Source organism: Coturnix japonica, chromosome 15 (assembly GCF_001577835.2).
Source record: "Coturnix japonica isolate 7356 chromosome 15, Coturnix japonica 2.1, whole genome shotgun sequence".
NCBI lineage: Eukaryota > Metazoa > Chordata > Aves > Galliformes > Phasianidae > Coturnix > Coturnix japonica.
Genome location: NC_029530.1, coordinates 592,185 through 608,535, shown reverse-complemented (window position 1 = coordinate 608,535; position 16,351 = coordinate 592,185). Strand labels below are relative to the sequence as shown.

The 16,351-nt window shown below is 52.6% G+C and overlaps 2 protein-coding genes and 1 long non-coding RNA gene across 3 annotated transcripts in view; all 3 read right to left on the bottom strand.

The window, feature by feature from the left end:
* The window catches only part of LOC116654124, a 94,980-nt gene extending 93,788 nt beyond the window's left edge, over positions 1-1,192 (bottom strand). Inside the window, exon 1 of the long non-coding RNA XR_004309057.1 lies at positions 927-1,192. This is a non-coding gene — a long non-coding RNA (uncharacterized LOC116654124). The remainder of the gene's footprint in view (positions 1-926) is intronic.
* Positions 1,193-1,375: 183 nt separating this feature from the next.
* GP1BB (glycoprotein Ib platelet subunit beta) lies at positions 1,376-4,346 on the bottom strand. Its single transcript, XM_015877571.2, has one exon. The coding sequence runs from the start codon at positions 2,659-2,661 to the stop codon at positions 2,062-2,064; it is 600 nt and encodes a 199-aa protein (XP_015733057.1). The 5' UTR covers positions 2,662-4,346; the 3' UTR covers positions 1,376-2,061.
* A 67-nt stretch (positions 4,347-4,413) lies between these two features.
* SEPTIN5 (septin 5) lies at positions 4,414-15,605 on the bottom strand. Its single transcript, XM_032447921.1, is given in 11 exon segments — positions 4,414-8,043; positions 8,191-8,293; positions 9,197-9,332; positions 10,240-10,336; positions 10,820-10,921; positions 11,249-11,366; positions 12,005-12,139; positions 12,292-12,496; positions 12,956-13,063; positions 13,397-13,493; positions 15,455-15,605. Coding segments are annotated over 11 exon segments (1,248 nt in total). The 5' UTR covers positions 15,545-15,605; the 3' UTR covers positions 4,414-7,986.
* Positions 15,606-16,351: the final 746 nt, after the last annotated feature.

Sequence of the window (16,351 nt, the reverse complement as noted above, 5' to 3'; positions counted from 1 at the left end):
CTGCAGTCACAGCCATTTCAGAGCAGTATTCCCTAGTGTCACTTACCAGCCCCTGGGTCCTTTCCTCGGGTGGTATTAAGCTGCCTTAGCCAGGTTTGGAGCTCTGCATCATGCAGGCTCGAAATACATTTTGGTTTAGTTTTCTGGGTTTTTTTGTTGTTTTGTTTCTTCCTGTCAGTGTCTCAAAGCAAGAAGCTGCCTGGAAGCACTCTGATCCTCCAGCAGTGCAGCAGCCCATGCAGCAGGCCTGGCAGCCCTCAGCATGCTCAGGTGTTGCATTAGCCCTGATACCATGCAGGGATTTGCAAAGAAGCTTAACTAGCCTTAGAGATCATTGTGCAGCCTTGGACAGCCCCTCAGTTTGGAAGGAAAGCCAGAGCTCCCTTCAGCACAGCACAGCAGAGCTGCACAGCCTGCTCCTCAGGCCAGCGGGGCAGGAAAGCATTTGTGACGTGCAGCTTTCCTGGCCAGGAGAAGCCAAGGCATGCGGCCTCCAGATTTATGGATTGTAAGTGCTGCCACAGCCTACAAATCACTCTGCACTCCATGTAATTCATTATCACTTTGCTATGGTTGGTCACATTCTTTGCAGGTGTCGAAGATGCCAAAAAGGCTTTTTACCTTTCTTGTGCCAGAATTCAGGGATATACAGCCAGGACACTGGGAAGCAGAACTGAAGGCAGCAGTTGTTCTGCCTCTGTGGGCACATGGAGTCCTGAAGGTTCTCCAGTGCCCCACAGCAGCACTGACAGGAGCTGCTCCCACCCGGCCCTGGCAGCTCTGCCGGTGCCTGCCATGTTCTGCTAATGACATTCTTTGACCCAGGGGAATTCAGCTACAAATCTACAGGCAAAGCCGCCGCTGTCCCCGCAGACCCGGCAGGAGCCGCAGCGGCGCGGCCCAGCTCGTCCCGGGGGGACACTCACCTCACACCGGACTCTCCTCCTCCGGCCGCTCCAGGGCGGCTCCGCGCACGGGGCTCCATCGCGCTGCCCGGAGCATTGTCCCGCGGGCAGGCCGCCCTCCTCGGGCACATCGCAGCGGGCGGCCCGGCTGCCCTTCCTGCGCCTCCCCGTTCAACTACAGCGGCCCGAAGAGCCGCAGGACAACGGGCAGCAGCCGGGGCCGTGAGGAGCCGGTACCGTTAGGGCTCGGCGCGTGCCCACGGCTCGTGCCCCTCCGGGCTGCACCAGCTGCACTGAGCAGCATTGAGCAGCATTGAGCTGCATTGAGCTGCACTGAGCTGCACTGAGCTGCACCAGCTGCACCAGCTGCACGGAGCCGCGCTCGGCCCGGCCGTTGCTGAGCTGCAGTTGCCTGGCACGAGGTTCGAGCCGAACGGAGCGCGAAGAAACGAGTCGCCGAGCAGCGCCACTGACATCATAATTCACCGTTACTTTATTCCGGATTTGCCTGGCTACAAAAGCAGCGCGGTACCGGCGGTGCGGGCAGGTGGACGGGCAGCGCCACGGAGCATCAAGGCCGGCCCTGCACCGCGCCGGGAGATCGGCAGGAACGCGATGAAGTCAGTATTAAAAGCAGCAGGGGGTTAAAAACGCCGCCACGATAGATACAGCGGGCAGGAAGAAAGTCCCGCTCTGTTCTAGTGCCGAAGGCTGAAGCAGCACAAACCCGACGTCGCTCATCCAGGGCTGCTGCGGCACCGAGCGACGTTTCTCCATCACCCCCCGCTCAATGCTCAGCTCGGGCCCAGCCTCAGCCAGAGCGACCACAAGCACAGGGGAAGCACAGCTGACGTTCTGCACAGCTGGCATATTCCAGCACTGCTCGAGAGCTGCTGCACTGGTTCTGCTCACTGCAGCTCATGGTTTCCTTAGGCTGAACAAACAGAACTGCTGTCAGCCATTCAGCAAAAGCAAAGCAATGAAGACCGTGCTGAGGGGTTCAAAGCATTAAGAAGCGTAAGATCTGCTCCCTGGAAACAGAATAAGTGTCTGATCAGTTCCAGGTCCTGCTGCGGGCTGCAGTCAGCATCAGATGCTGCACTGAACAGTCCCCTCATAAACCACACGATGAGGGGGACCCTCGCTCTCACAGCTCCTATCGCTCCTGCAGGGACCAGGTGTCTGCTTGCTGCTGGTAGAGGTCCCGGGTGGTGCTCCGCGCTTCAGCAGTCATTCTCCGAAACCTCTGCAGGTAAATAATGATGAATATGACCAAAACAGCCTGGAGGAAAAGGAGGACGATGAGAACAACTTGAGAGAAGAAAGCCAGGGTGCAGTACCAGTACTGGCACGTGGAGCTGATCTCATCTTCTGTCAGATACGCAATGACCCGGCCCTGAAGATGAGCAGGGGAGGCACATCTCACATCCCTGTAAAAGGTTCGGTTCTGCTGCCACTGCAGCCAGGAGCGCAAGTACAGGATGTCACAGTTGCATTCCCAAGGGTTGCCCTGCAAGTGCACGGCTTGGAGGCTCTGCAGGTTATCGAAGAGCCCGCTGGGAATAGAGGTGAGCCTGTTGTAACTGAGGTTGATAATTTCAGCCGATGGCCGGAAAGCCGCTGGTAGTTTAGTTACTGTTAGGCCTTTTGACATACAGTCAATAATGTTGGTGGCACACTTGCATGGCGAAGGGCATGTAGGTGTCACGAATGGGAGGAAGCCAAGGAGGGACAAGAAGAGAATCCCACTGTTCATCTTCACCTGCAAACACTCCCTCGGTGACAGCGGGTGAGGTGGAGGCCAGGCAAATAGACACCACGAACTGTGAGACTATGGAGACCTGAAAAGAACAGAGTTAAAAGGGGTGTCGTGAAAACTCTTGGTCTCTCATTACAGGAGCAGGAATATTCCTGCTCTTTCCAGCCCTGCGTCTGCAGAGGGATACGAGCTGACTGATGCGGGGGTGCTTGGCTGCAGCCATCACATTCATTTCCACTCATCTGCAGAAGCATTTGAGAGTTGCTGATACTTTCAGCATTACATTGTAGAGCATTACCAGGGTAGCCAGGAAACTGATGATGGGAAGTAAAAAGCTGGAATGTGGAACTGTTCATGTCTTATCAGAGCTCCAAGATACACCTGTAAGCAAAGCTTTGTTCATGCAAACTGCAAGAGGAGATTCAGAAATAAATGTACTATTGCCACAGGTTAAACATAGTCTGCCAGTTTTTGCTTCTGAGAGGCAGGAGTCAATGATACAGCAGAGGAATTGCAGCCTCCCACCATCTCTGAACACAAACTGCTCTAACTTATTTAAGAGAACCACTGCACCTGCCTGCAACAAGGCACTGCTCTTCCATGCAGTCTGTCAGAATGAAAGGGGGGGGGAAAAGAAAGAACAAGCAGAAGGTAGTTTTGTTGACTTACCAAGGTGGATGAATCCTTGCCCGCTTTCTGGTTTTACAGTGAATACAACAGAAAGGTCCTAAGGCAGCTCAGCCAGTGCAGGAGTTTTTGCAGCTGCATAGCTGAGCTCCCGGATGGTCCCCTTGCAGCTGGCTCACAAGATAAGGGTCGGGCTCATCCCAGGGACACCTCCCACATGGGGCCTTCCTGCGAGTGTGCTGCTGCCACCACAAGCAGATCTTCATTAAACAAGTCTTCCAAGAAACAGGAGCCGGTCTGGCTCACAGGAAATGCTTTTGCTGGCAGAGATGCTGGCAGCACCAACAGCTCCATCCTGTGCACATGCTCTGGGTAAAAAGTAGCCAAACAGTGCAATGAATTCAAGTGTGGCAGCAAACTCTACTGCCTGGTTTTTCCTTATTCTACAGACAAAATACCTGCAGGGTGAAGATCTGCCTCTCACTACTGTAAGTGGGTCAGGCCTTCCGCCACGTGTTCTCAGTTTTGAGCCTTTGGCCAAGCAAGGCAGACAGGAGGTAAAAGAGGACACCATTGCAACAGAAACAACACAAACTCAACTGCAAAGTAGTCATTCAGAATGCATTTAAACCTGAAACCAAGTTACCAAATTGTACCACAGCTGAAATAAACTATTTTCTAGTGATCCTGCTGCTAATTGAGCCCAGGAGAAAGTTCTCCATGTGCTTCCATCCTCACTTGACTGTTAGGGGTAACATACAACAATAAAGCTGGTTGGCTCCACAGGAAGGATGACAGGCTGGGTAAGATAGTGCTCCATGGGTCTGCTCTTCTGATAGTGAGTGTCAGCTCTCAGAAGCTTTACTGTGAAAAACTGACCACATCCTTCATTCAGAAGCTGCGTTATATAAATACTTGAACAATCATTTGTTCAGCTTATGTACAAGGATCAAAAATACACTCATGTCTAATCTAAACCTCCTCTGGTACAACTTGCGGCCATTTCCTCGGGTCCTGTTTGCTGCCTGGGAGAAGAGGCCAAAGAAGACTGAAAATCAAACAGAAATAGGTTGGTTTCTTGAATGTATTTATTTCACTGATCAATTCAGGTAGTAAACATTATTAATAATAATAACAATAATCATTTAATAAAATGGATATGTTTTAAAAGGTTTCTTTTTTTCCCACAATGACAAAATGTTCAAACAGAAATTTACAAAAAATATAATAACCTAACATGACAGACAGGAAACAAAGAGCTTAGGAGTGGAGTGAAGGGTGAGGAAGTCGCATGGTAAAAGCAAGCCAGTGTTACAGCAAGCACGGCTGGGTTTGTGAGAAGCAGCAGGGAATGCCATCACACAGCACAAGGAGTGAGAGCCCCTTCTCTAGCGGGAGGCATGCGGGGAGGCAGCAGGAGGAACCGCACAGGCAGGACCAGCACAGCAGCAGCACACAAGGAGTTCATGCCATGGCTCCCTCCCCAGTCAGACAGAAGGGCCGAGATGATGTGCACCAACCAGCCCAGCTGCAGCCTGGGACAGGCAGCTCTGCTGAGCAGGACGCAGCCCCTGCTGAGTCCAGCTTGGCAGGGCAAAGCTTGGCAGCGGTGTGGGAACGTACCTGAGGGTGCAGAGGTTGCATGTGAGACTATGGGGCTGTATGCAAGGGGAGGTGTTAGACTGCCTTCCTATCCACACTTCTCACTGCCAATATCAAACAACTGAGCTGCACTTGTTCTGGTATATCTTCTCAGCTTATTGTGCAGATCAGTGCAACAGTATAAACAGTTTTCCTTTAATAAACAGGTGTCACCTTCTAAGTCAGTCCAGGTCCCTGATGCCCTCCAAAGTCAGTCTAATCCACTTGCAGGCAGCCCCCTAACTCTGATGCTCTGGGCAGGGGACCATCTATCCAGGACATGGATTTCAGTACCTCTGTCCCTCTGTAGAAGCTGTGTCTGCAGTGCCTCACTCCTATGTGTTTTGAATAAGAGCAGCTCAAACCATCTTTGCCAGCTGATAGCTGAAGAGTTCAGTTCTGTAGAGGACAGAGCTGACTCTATCAATGTGATCTAGGAGCCATGTGCACTGAGCTGATGGGAGACTTCCCTCACCCGGAGGGACAAGGCAGATGAACACTCAGGCAGTCCTGCCTGCCTGTGAGCAGAGCACCCTGTGCTCCAACCAGCACACGGCCCAGGATAACAAATGTCACCTCTCTGATGTGCATGCTAAACAGTAAAGGTCTGGAGTTTTGTTGTTGCTGTTTTTTCATCTGGGAATTAATCTATTTTAAAAAGGACTATCTAGCTGAACAGGGCTCATATGTAACAACGTCCTCCTAACAGACAAGACTTATGTAAGAAAAGAGGGGACAGCTACTGCAAAGTGTTTCCAGTTACACTAGCGAGGATAAAGTTGAGAACTCAGCATTCCCTCTGCTTCCAGCAGCAGCAAACCAGCCCCAGAAAACCTGTAGAAAGCTCCTACCTCAGATTACTCCCTTGCTCACACAAACACGCTGCAGAAAAAAGGCTGTATTTCCTCCTTAAGAACCTGGTTCTGGGCATGTTACTGAAGACAAGCTGAACCCATTCCTTCTCCTAGGCTGGCATTTCCACTGTCACTTATGAGCTTGACACAGAGGAGAAGGAAAATAAAAAACACTGAGTCAGAAGAGCTGCCTGCACCCCTGTCCTGCTGAGCTTATCCCCACCTCCTCCCCCCCAAGGCAGCAGAAGGCTGCTTAGGAGAGACTTGCCTTGGACATTGCTCTTGCTCAGCCTGCATGTTTGTCAGTGGGCTTCCACTTGTGCTCTGACCTTCCACAACACCAGGATCTCTCCTGCCCCAACAGCCCATGCTCGGTTGGGCAGAGGCTCCATCCAGGGAATAACTGAAACCTGCCTCTGCACCTCCTGGAAAAGCCCTGATCAGAGCTCTAAAGCCCAGCAGAAAATCAGAGAAATGCAGCACCAAGAAACAGAATTTAGGGTTTGGGTATTCCTGGCCAATACTGTGCTTTGTGCACAGGGAGATCTACTCTAAAGAGCCAGAGATGTGGGAACTGACACAAAGGGAGAAGGGGAACAGAGAAATTGGGCTGACAGCCAAAGGAGCAGAAGGGCCCATCCCACGGCAGCAACCCCTGGACTGGAGGTAAGAGCCTAATGCCTCTCCCTCCAGCAGCCACTGATTCCCTGCGAGCACTGCAGTGTTGCTGGTCAGTCGTGCCCTGTCAGGCACATCACACTCCACAGCTCTCTTCTGTCTGTGCTAAGAGTTAAAAATACTGCAGGAAACAAAAATAGGACAGAAGCTGCTGCCCAAACAGTGCTCTTATCTCTGCCCAGCAGATCCATTGCTTTTCCCAGCACTGAGACAGAAAGAGCTGGGCAGAGGGAGAAAGGTTGTGTCCCAGGGGAAGGGAAGGGGAAGTGCCAAGTCTGCTGGGCTGCACTCAGCCATGTACTGTGACATTCCTGTCACACTGACCTACACAGCCCCCCTGCCACCTCCTGCTCTCTGCAGCAGCCTGTCTGGTCAGGCTGCTTGTAAGATCTCTGGTACAGGCATTAGAAACAGCCCCTTTCCCCAGGAGAATCTCAGACAGAAATGTGGGCTGTTACTGGCCTTTCAGACATGAATGTTTCTCTCTCTCCAAAGCAGACTCAGCCAAGAACTGCAGCTGCTGCAGCACTCCTCAGTGCAGGCACTGGAGATTGAACAGCTGGATAACCAGCACCACGCCATGAGATACCTTCACCCCGGCTCTGCCGGGCCCTGTGCTTCCAGCTGGGGTGCTCCTGCCAACCCCTCCAGGCTGCCATGGGCTGAGAGCACGGCCGGCAGGATGGGGAGGTGTTTGCTTCCATCATCCCTCCTCCTCACAGGCCGTCCTCAGCAACTCATGCTCTCTGCCAGGAAGACACAGCTGAAGGTAGTGGAAGCTGTTTCTTTTAACACACCTTGAGAGACTCGGTTCCCTGCCGCTCAGTGCAAAGATCTGGAGTTTCTTGGTAGGAATAACAAACCTAATCAACCAATTGGAAAAAAGCCAAACAAAATAACCTGGGCAGACAACCAGCAGGACCCCTGAGCAGGTCAGTGCACACAGAACCCCTCAGCCCTGCACTTTGGGCAGCACAGCTTGAGCTCCCAGGGAGGAATGGCTGCCTTAACAACAACTGTGCTGGCCCCAGACAAGGGGAGCGGGGGAGGGGGCACAGCACCTCAGTCAGAAGTAAACATTTACGTGCATTGACACAGATATTCTTCAAGTTCGTACACCAGAGAAACCAGGACTTAAAATACCAGAGCATTCCCAAACAAGAGGTTAGTACATGGGAAAGGGAAATCTGTTTCTTTGTTTTTCTTTCTTGCTTTCGGATGCCTTAGAGACTTCCTGGGCTATTTTCCCTTAAAAAAATACTTAAAAAATAATTCAACAAAAAGAGAAAAAATAGAAAGCATTAAAAACCAAAATAACACATCAGTAAACAGTTAAGTAACAACCTTCTTCACAAACCAGCTGACTGCAAAGCCAGCATTGCTGCTAATAAATTAGAGGATGCGAGTGCAGATCTTGCCCACAAGTCTCTATACAATGGGAAACCTCTTTTCAAACATCCACAGCTCCTGACAGGCCTCAGATGGTCGTTGGGGTTCCCTTTGCCCTCCAAGTACCTCCATCTCACTGATCCTGCATCTGCTGCTGCATCTTCTGCAGCATCTCTTGCATCCGCCGCAGCTGCATGAGACAAGAAAAGAGACGATCAACCAGGAGCCCACGATGGTGGGAGGCAGGAGTGGGAAGCCCCAGGAGAGCCTCTGTGGGGCAGTCCTGGAGGAACATGTCAGATTCCAGCACTAAGGCCCAGGCAGAAATGGTTCTCACCTCCTCATCCTTCATCTTGATCAGTTTCTCCGTCTCAGTGTCTGGTGTTGGGAGGGGCAGGATAGGAATGGGGCTTTCTATCCTGTTGTCCTGAGTCAGCTTGCTAGAGACAGAGGACAAAATGCAGTCAGTTACGGCTCAGCTGGCTTTGCTGTCAGCACCTGATGGCTGTCAAAGGCAGCCAGCCACATACACAGCCTGTGGGGCAACCCAGCAAAGACGTGTAGGATGCATTCAGGCATAAAACAAGAGTACAGCCAACAAAAGTCCTCAAAATAGAAGTTCACGGGTAACTACCAGAGAAAACTCAGTCTGGGCTAATACTGATAACACTGAGGAATAACAAGTACACGGGGAAAAAAGGAAGATGACTTTGGAAAGTCGGAGGAGCCCTTTGCAGAAAAGCTGGGAATTCAAATTAGCACTTTCGGGCTTTCACCACTTGGAGTCACTGTTTGCCCCTTACTGAATCAATTCCAGCTCTGGAGTTCAGCACATCCCCCTCCAACGTTTCCCTCAAGAAACCTTACCCCACTGGCAGAAATGGCCATAGTGTTTTTCCAAGACTTCACTGCTAAGGGACCGTCTGCTGCGTGAGAAATAGCATCAACATTTGAAGCATCTCTTTAGCTAAGCTACTGCTTTTTCATCACCCCACTCTTTTAACAGATACATTGCCTGTCAAAATAGCAACTGTGACACTTCTCACAGACCTCTAGCATTTCAGATACCTATTTTGGGACTACTAGGCTGGATGTATTTCAGCCAGTGATAGGGACGGCTCTTCTCGAGAGCTTTTTTCTCCAGGTCTATTTGCCAAGATCCATGCAGGAATCATCCAGCAGGAACAAGGATTCTCAGCAAATTCCTGCTGCGGACTCGGGCTGTGGGAGACAAGCTTGGATTTGCTATTTGACGTTCCTGTGCCGTTTCCCTTACAAACTTTGAGAGTAGCCCCAGCTCCACAGAGAGCAAGACACCTTCTAAGCAAAGTAGTAGGACCCACCTGGTCATTTGCTGGATGCACTGAGCCCGGTAGTTCTCATAGTGGACATCACAAGTGACATCCTTCAGGTCCTGCATGTGTGTTCGGATCAGCATATTCCGCAGCTTCACAAAGTCGCAGTGTGCCTGATTTTCCACTACAGAAGCAAGAACAGGTGAGCACCTGGACATCACACCTCACCAGCTCCATTCAGAAAGTCCCTTCTCACCTCCCAGAACCCAGGCCTGAAATCAGGCTCCTTTCCCCATCCCACCACCCTCTCCCTCTCCCTGTGCCAAAGAGTCTCCCCGTAGCCTCGGTGCAGGCCTTAGTGATGCTCTGTGCCTGACAGCCTTGTGGCCAGGCTGCTGAGGTCATCGCATTCCCAGGACTTTTTCTGGGTAAGAGGATTAATAAAACACATATAGCAGTGCCATGAGGGAGGATGCTGCTCCCAGGTACGTAGGATGTCATCATTACATCCCCAGTGAGGGCAGCAACTGCTGGATACAAATTGGTCATTCTCTCAGAACTTCAGACTGACTGTAAGGCTGCTGTAGGCAGGGTGGCTTCCAGCAGGAAACTTGAATCAGCCCCTGAGGAGCAAAGCAACAAGCAGGGAATAGTCTGGAGAGCTGAAAGGCTGCTGTTAGCACAGATGGCCAGGCCCCAGGCAGCCCTGGGGACTCTGGGGGGAAGTGCTGCACTTGATAGCTGTGTGCTTGATGTGGCAATCTCCATTTACCTCTGTGAAGAGCTGGGAGAAGCTTTGACAAACCTCAGCTCTGCCAATTACCAGCACTCAGACAGGTACAGCCCACTCCAGAGCCAGCAAGAGAGAAGAGCCAGCAGCTGGGCATCCCAAGCAGCTGGCACCAACCCACAAGCAAACATACAGAATTCTGGGATTGCAAGTTGCAGGACCATAGAGCAATGTGCCTGCACAGGGGTGTCAGCAATAGCAGCAAAAGCCATTCCAAGGTTATTAAGGACTTGATGAAATTTATCCCTTTAGAAGAGGGAGCACAGTTAGAAACAAATGCATTACATGGCACTGCACTTACCTTCCACAATGCCCCACGGGTACAGCCGTCCACGGACTCGCTGGCCTTTAGCCTCCACCACTGTGTTGCTGCCAATGACAGCAAAAGGAGCGCTCTCCTGGAAAGAGAGGTGATGCTGAGCTTGTGGCTGTCAATAGATCCCTCCCCCAAGGGCCAAGCTCAGGCAGAGAACACGAGGAGGAAGGGAAAGACAGTGACACCCACACATGCATGGGACACCACAACACAATTACAGAGAAAAGCCTCAGGCAATGGCATCTGCAGGTGGCTAGATTCCCAGCCTGACCTTCTCATGCCATACAACTCAGCCTTCTTCTTAAACATCCACCCAAGGAACACTAGGGAAACACTGACAGCACCTAGTGGGACACCCGGTCCCATGTCTTTATGTCACACTTCATGACACCAGCGATGACAACAGCTTCCTTCTTCAGTCTGTCTCCAATGATACAGGCTGCCTCTGGGTTACCAGCATCACTTCACAGGACTTTGGCACACAAAGGACAGCTCTGGATCCTCCCAGAGAACCAGTATATCCAAGAGCCAGACTTCCCAGTTCCTCAATGAACTGGTTCCTTACCTTCAGCTCTCTATCTTGCTGCTTGAACTCCTCATCTTCATCAGAGTCGCATTCAGGAAACTGGTACACTTTAATGCCAAATTTGTCAATCTCTTCCCGGATCTGAGTCCATGCAAAACAAGAACAAAAGGATGCCCCAGTGAACAATACAGAAATGATGGGTTTAATAACCACAGATTTGCTGTTGCCTACAGCAAACAGGGAAGGGATTTGACACTTCCTGTAGAGCTGGCCTCTCTGAAGACACGACTTCCCTTCTCACAGGTTTCACACAGCACTGCTGCAATTCAATCTGCAGATACTACACACACACACACACACACACAAACTTCTATGCTGTCTATCTATATTTTCACATTTACTGCTCTCCTTCCTGAGCACATCCCTGCCACCACATCAGGTATATCCCTGTGGTAGAAGACATCTCACCCTCTCTTTTAGCTTCCGGATCTCTGAGGGGATCAGGCAGTCAGCTTTGGCAATCAGGGGGACAATGTTAACCTTCTCATGAAGAGCCTTCATGAACTCGACATCCACGGGCCTCAGCCTGCAGCAGGGATGAGGACGGACCAGGTTAGCAAGGACAGAGCAAGCAGCTCCCCCCTCCAGCCTCTTCCACTTCACCCACCACTCCCAAAAAGGGAAAAGGACAGCACTGTCACAAGCCTCCGGCAGCCCCCACTCGGGCTGCATTGTCAGGAAATCTGTCTCAGACTTCAGATGCTGAAACTCTTCAGCAGACAGAGGCTGAGTGTTCCCCTTACAGACTAAATATTGCCCAGGTCACAGCCCTGGCCTCCCACCAGCTGTCCTCTATCGTAGGAAGCCAGCACATCCCCTGCAGCTGTTCTGGACTAGGCTGGCACACAAGCCAGTAAGGCCTAGCAGGGATCAAAGGCAACTTAAAACTCTCTTTCCTATCCCTCAGTCAGGCTCAGGTAGATAGGAAGATACAAATCTGTGTATCATCATTTCTCCTGATTTCAGAACCAGACTGCAGACCTGAGGGAGATCAGCTCTGTCCGTTTATGGGCAATCTGTCCTGTCAGAGAGCAGAAAGGATGCTATGCTCATCAAGGGGCAGAAGCTGGGTGGTTCTCCATCTGCACCAACAGCCAGACAGCAAATGACCAAATGAAGGGCAACCCAGGGGCACAAAGGTCTTCCCTCTAGCCTAAGTCTCACCCATGCCCGAAGGGTGAGATGAAGTACAGGCAGCAGTGCACTCGGTTGTCTTGGATGTTCTTTCGGTTCAGGCCACTCTCATCACGGAAGTACTGCTCAAACTGCTGGTCGATGTAGTCAGTGATGGGCTTCCAGCTGAGAAGGACAATTCAATCAAAACCCAACCATGTGTGTAACAGCATGCCGTCCCTATGGACTAAGATATGTCATCCCATCCCCACTGCCTGAGCCCCTTTCAGTGATGCATCCACAGAAAACAGATGTGGCTCAAGTGGCAGCCTGCTCACCATTCAGTGTTATTAACAGCATCTCCAAAGCCTGGTGTGTCCACTATGGTCAGCTTCAGCTTGACACCCTTCTCCTCGATGTCCACCGTGTGCTTGACAATCTCCACTGTCTGGTTGATTCTCTCTTTGTACAGCAACACAGGAGTTAAAGCCCCGCAGTAATGGTGGGGATCCTAACTCACACCCACAACAAGCTGGCTCCCCCCTTATCACTGAGCACAGGCAGTAACAGGGGTTTCAAAAAACCCTGATCACACTCTAAGGAGTCTCAGGGGAGGGGTGGTAAGGGAGGCTGGCAGCAGGCAGACCCATGACAAGACACAGGAACTATCATACTGCTTGTAGCCCAGCTGATCCAAACATTTTGTCCAGTCACGTGGAAAAGGGAATCTCTATTGCACTCCATCATCCAAGAACAAAAGACAAAACTCGGCATCTCATCCCAAAGGGACAGTGCTGTTCTGCAGCCTTGTCATGGGATTGAAGAACCCTGCGGACAATCCCTTTTTGCTCAAATACCAGTGTCCTGACAGCCAGTAAAGGAGACCACAGCAACAAAGGCCAGGGCTGTGATGCAGCCACGCCTGTAGCTGCTGTTGAAGCAAGGAGCCAAAGTACTGGGCCCTAGGACAGGGCAGCCCTGTGGATACAAGGTCCCGTTTACCCCCCTTTGTCCCCAACTTACCTTCAGCATTGAGAAGCTTGCTGTCTTTGTACATGTCTGTCAGGAAGAGGCTGTTGACAAGGGTGGATTTGCCCAGACCCGACTCTCCTAATTGACAAAGTGCAAAGGGAAGGAGGGAAAAGCAAGCAAAGTGACCCACTAATTGACTTACAAATAAAACTCTGAGCAAGGCTTTGAATCCTGAGCCAGAGGAAGTGAGATATGAGCTGTCAAGAGCTGATTATGGCTATTATATTTTTCCAGCAGTGGGAGGACTTCTCTGCAAGATGTCTCAATCCTTGTAAAAATGTGCTCTTGCAGCTTTCTGCATCCTCCCTTCTCTTTTCTCCCTCAGTCCCCATCCAGCCCTACCATCACCACCCAAACCAACCCCACAGGGGGAGAAGCCGCACTCAGCATCCCCACCACGGGCAGCCTCACCTGCAACCATCAGGGTGAAGTCAAAACCCTTCTTCACAGATTTCCGGTGGACCTGGTTTGGCAGAGTGGCAAAGCCCACGTACTGCTTCTCATGGTCCTGCAGGGCAGAGACGGACAGAAGCAGGTCAGGGTGTGCCACCACTCCTGCTCGAACAAAAGGGAGTTGCATTCAGAAGAGCTGAAAAGCCCCGAGACAAAGCCAAGGGGTGGAGGAGAGGTGGGTCCCTGCGTTGGCAGTGGTGTGAGGCAGTGCACACATCCACAAGACTCAGGGACCTCTCCCAAGTTGCAACCATTTCCCAGGGAAGCAGAGGAGTCACCATCCTTTGGAGGTATTAAAGAAATAAGGAGATGTGGCACTTAAGGACATGATTTATTGGGCATGGTAGGGATGGGCTGTCAGTCGGACCTGATAATCCTTGAGGTCTTTTCCAACCTGAAGGATGCTGAGATTGTATGATTCATGCATCTCTCCCCACAGAGAGCTATGCAGCCCACTGGACTCTGTGATTAGTTTGGGCACAGGGAACAGACCTGTGCTGATTTTTAACAGCCTTTAGAAGGAAAACTGCCTGCTCTGTCCAGAGACTTTCCATGTGAAACAACACTGGGCACAGAGCAATAACACCACAGCAGATACTTGGGGTGTGTTGCTGTTCTTTTCTTTGTCTTTTCAACTAGATGACTAAAGGCTGACAGCGGAGATCTCTGGTGCAACCCTGCTTACTTCAGCCAGGTGTAACTGGCTGAACCTGATCTCTTGTTTCTTTTCAGCCCAACCAAGAGAGCATGGATTTACTGTACTGCTGGTACTTCCCCATGGCTGAGTAGAATCAGGATGCTTCATAAGAAATGCAAATCCCAGCTGGCGCAGGATGCTGCCCTTTTCCCATGGCTCAGGTGGCCATTTCCCCTGCAATAAGGCAGGGCAGCACTGAGCAGAAGGCCAAGTGGAGGGCTTCCCTCCCATGGCAGGAGGCAGCTGGAGCTGCAGGGGAAAAACCATCCCCAGCTCTGCCTCCCCCACCCAACCAATGACCATCATGTGCATGAAGCAAAGGGTGAAAAATGCAGGAGAAACAGTGCTGAGGGGTCAACTCCTTTAACAGCTCTTCACTGGGAAAGATCTCCTTGGTCCCTGCACCACCACCAGCGCATCCCACAGTTCACACATCTCAGCTCTCAGACACACAGTGCATGCTCCCATCCCAGCCACTGCAAGGCATCTCAGTGTGCCAAAATCAATGTGGCACATAAAGAGCCCCAGTAACCTCCTGAGCCCATTGTCTGCCCTGCTCAAGGCTCCGCATCTTTGTTAGTACACAACATGGATGCTGGCCGCAGAGCCACCGTACACAGGATGGAGAGCACGGATGGGAGCACAGGGAGAACGGAGGGGCTTCCTGGGTTGCCGGTTTCTGTCAGCACCCGGCTCAGGGAGGTGGGGAAGCAGAAGCCGCCCTGTTCCCTCCCAAGGTCCTTTCCTTTCTCTGGCCTCGCACGACCACCACATCCACATCTGCACACACCAGCACGGCCCTTCCCCGCAGCAGAGAGTGCCCTTCGCTTCCTTTCATTGCCAGCGGGCCGAGAAATGCACAGCCCCCATAGCTCCGGGATGTGCCCCGTGTACATGTGCCTCCTCCGGCCCGCTGATACGTACGGGCGGATCAGCAGGGCCGCTCGCCCACCGGTGTTTGCTGCAGAAAACGGGCTTGCAAAGCGCAGCCCGAACACGGCCCCCCCAGCCAGGCTGCTGGAGGCACCGCCGGTGCCCGATTCGCCCATGCAGGCGCACGCCATTCCGAGGAGGAGATCGCCGCACGAGATAACGGCACGGAAACATGGCATCCCAGCTGTCCCCCGCCCCGCTCTCAGGCTCTCAGGCTCTCTTCTCCTCTTCTCTCCTCTCCCCTCCCTCCTTCGCCCCCGGCCATCTCGTCCTCACCGTCTTCCTTCCGCCCCATCGCTCCTCACAGGGCTCCTCTCGCACGGCTGCCGGCTGCTCGGGCACCATTCTCCCCCCGCCCTCGTGCCGCTATAAACACATCCCCATACCTTCAGCTTGGCCGGGTGGCTCCGCTGTGCCTGCGTCCGCGGGGAAAGCAGCCTCTCCACTAACCGCTCCTGGAGAACGAGCGAATCCATAACCGCGGCTGGCGGCACAAACAGCCGCTGCGGCCCGAGCGAAAAAACACCCACCCCATGTGTTTGTTCCCTCCCAGCCTTCGCTAAGCCCACGCAGCAGCCCCTCCGCCCGCGGCCGCACACACACACACACACACACACGCGCGCGGGGCGGCTCGGAGCGCAGCGCCGATGTTCCCCGATGTTCCCTCCTGCCCGCACCGCACGCACCGCCCGCAGCTCCGCGCACGGCGGCTGCATCGCCACCCCCGGCTCCGCTCCCCGCCGCACTCGGACCATCCGGCCGCAGCTTAATGCACAGGTCCCTGAGCAGCTCCTGCCCACAAGCAGGGAAGGATGAAGACACCTTTTGTCCCCTCTCAGATTCCCAATATCTGGCTCTGCTTCCCTGCCTGGGCGCTCCCCCACTGCAGCCTGCAGCCCACACGTGGCCGAGGAGCAGCAGAGATTCCATGCTCTGTGCCAGGCACGAGGAGTGATGGTTTGGGGACAGCGCAGACACATCCAAACTCACTTGTGACAGCGCAGAGGTGCCACACGACCTTCCACACTGTGAACCACAATAGCTGCAACCAAACTCCTTCCAACCTCCATGAGTTCTCATGCTTTGAAACACGCTTTCCTGAAGACCACAGGCCACACGGCCACCAGCCACAGGCATCTGTCAGCCTGGGCACAGGGGGAACGCCGCGTCCTCGCCAGCCCACGGCACCCAACAGGAGCATTCTTCTGTGGTGGGATCATGGATGAAGTCAACACTGGTTTGGTGGAGAGAAAACCACACGGCCCCAGGAACCGAGCTGACAG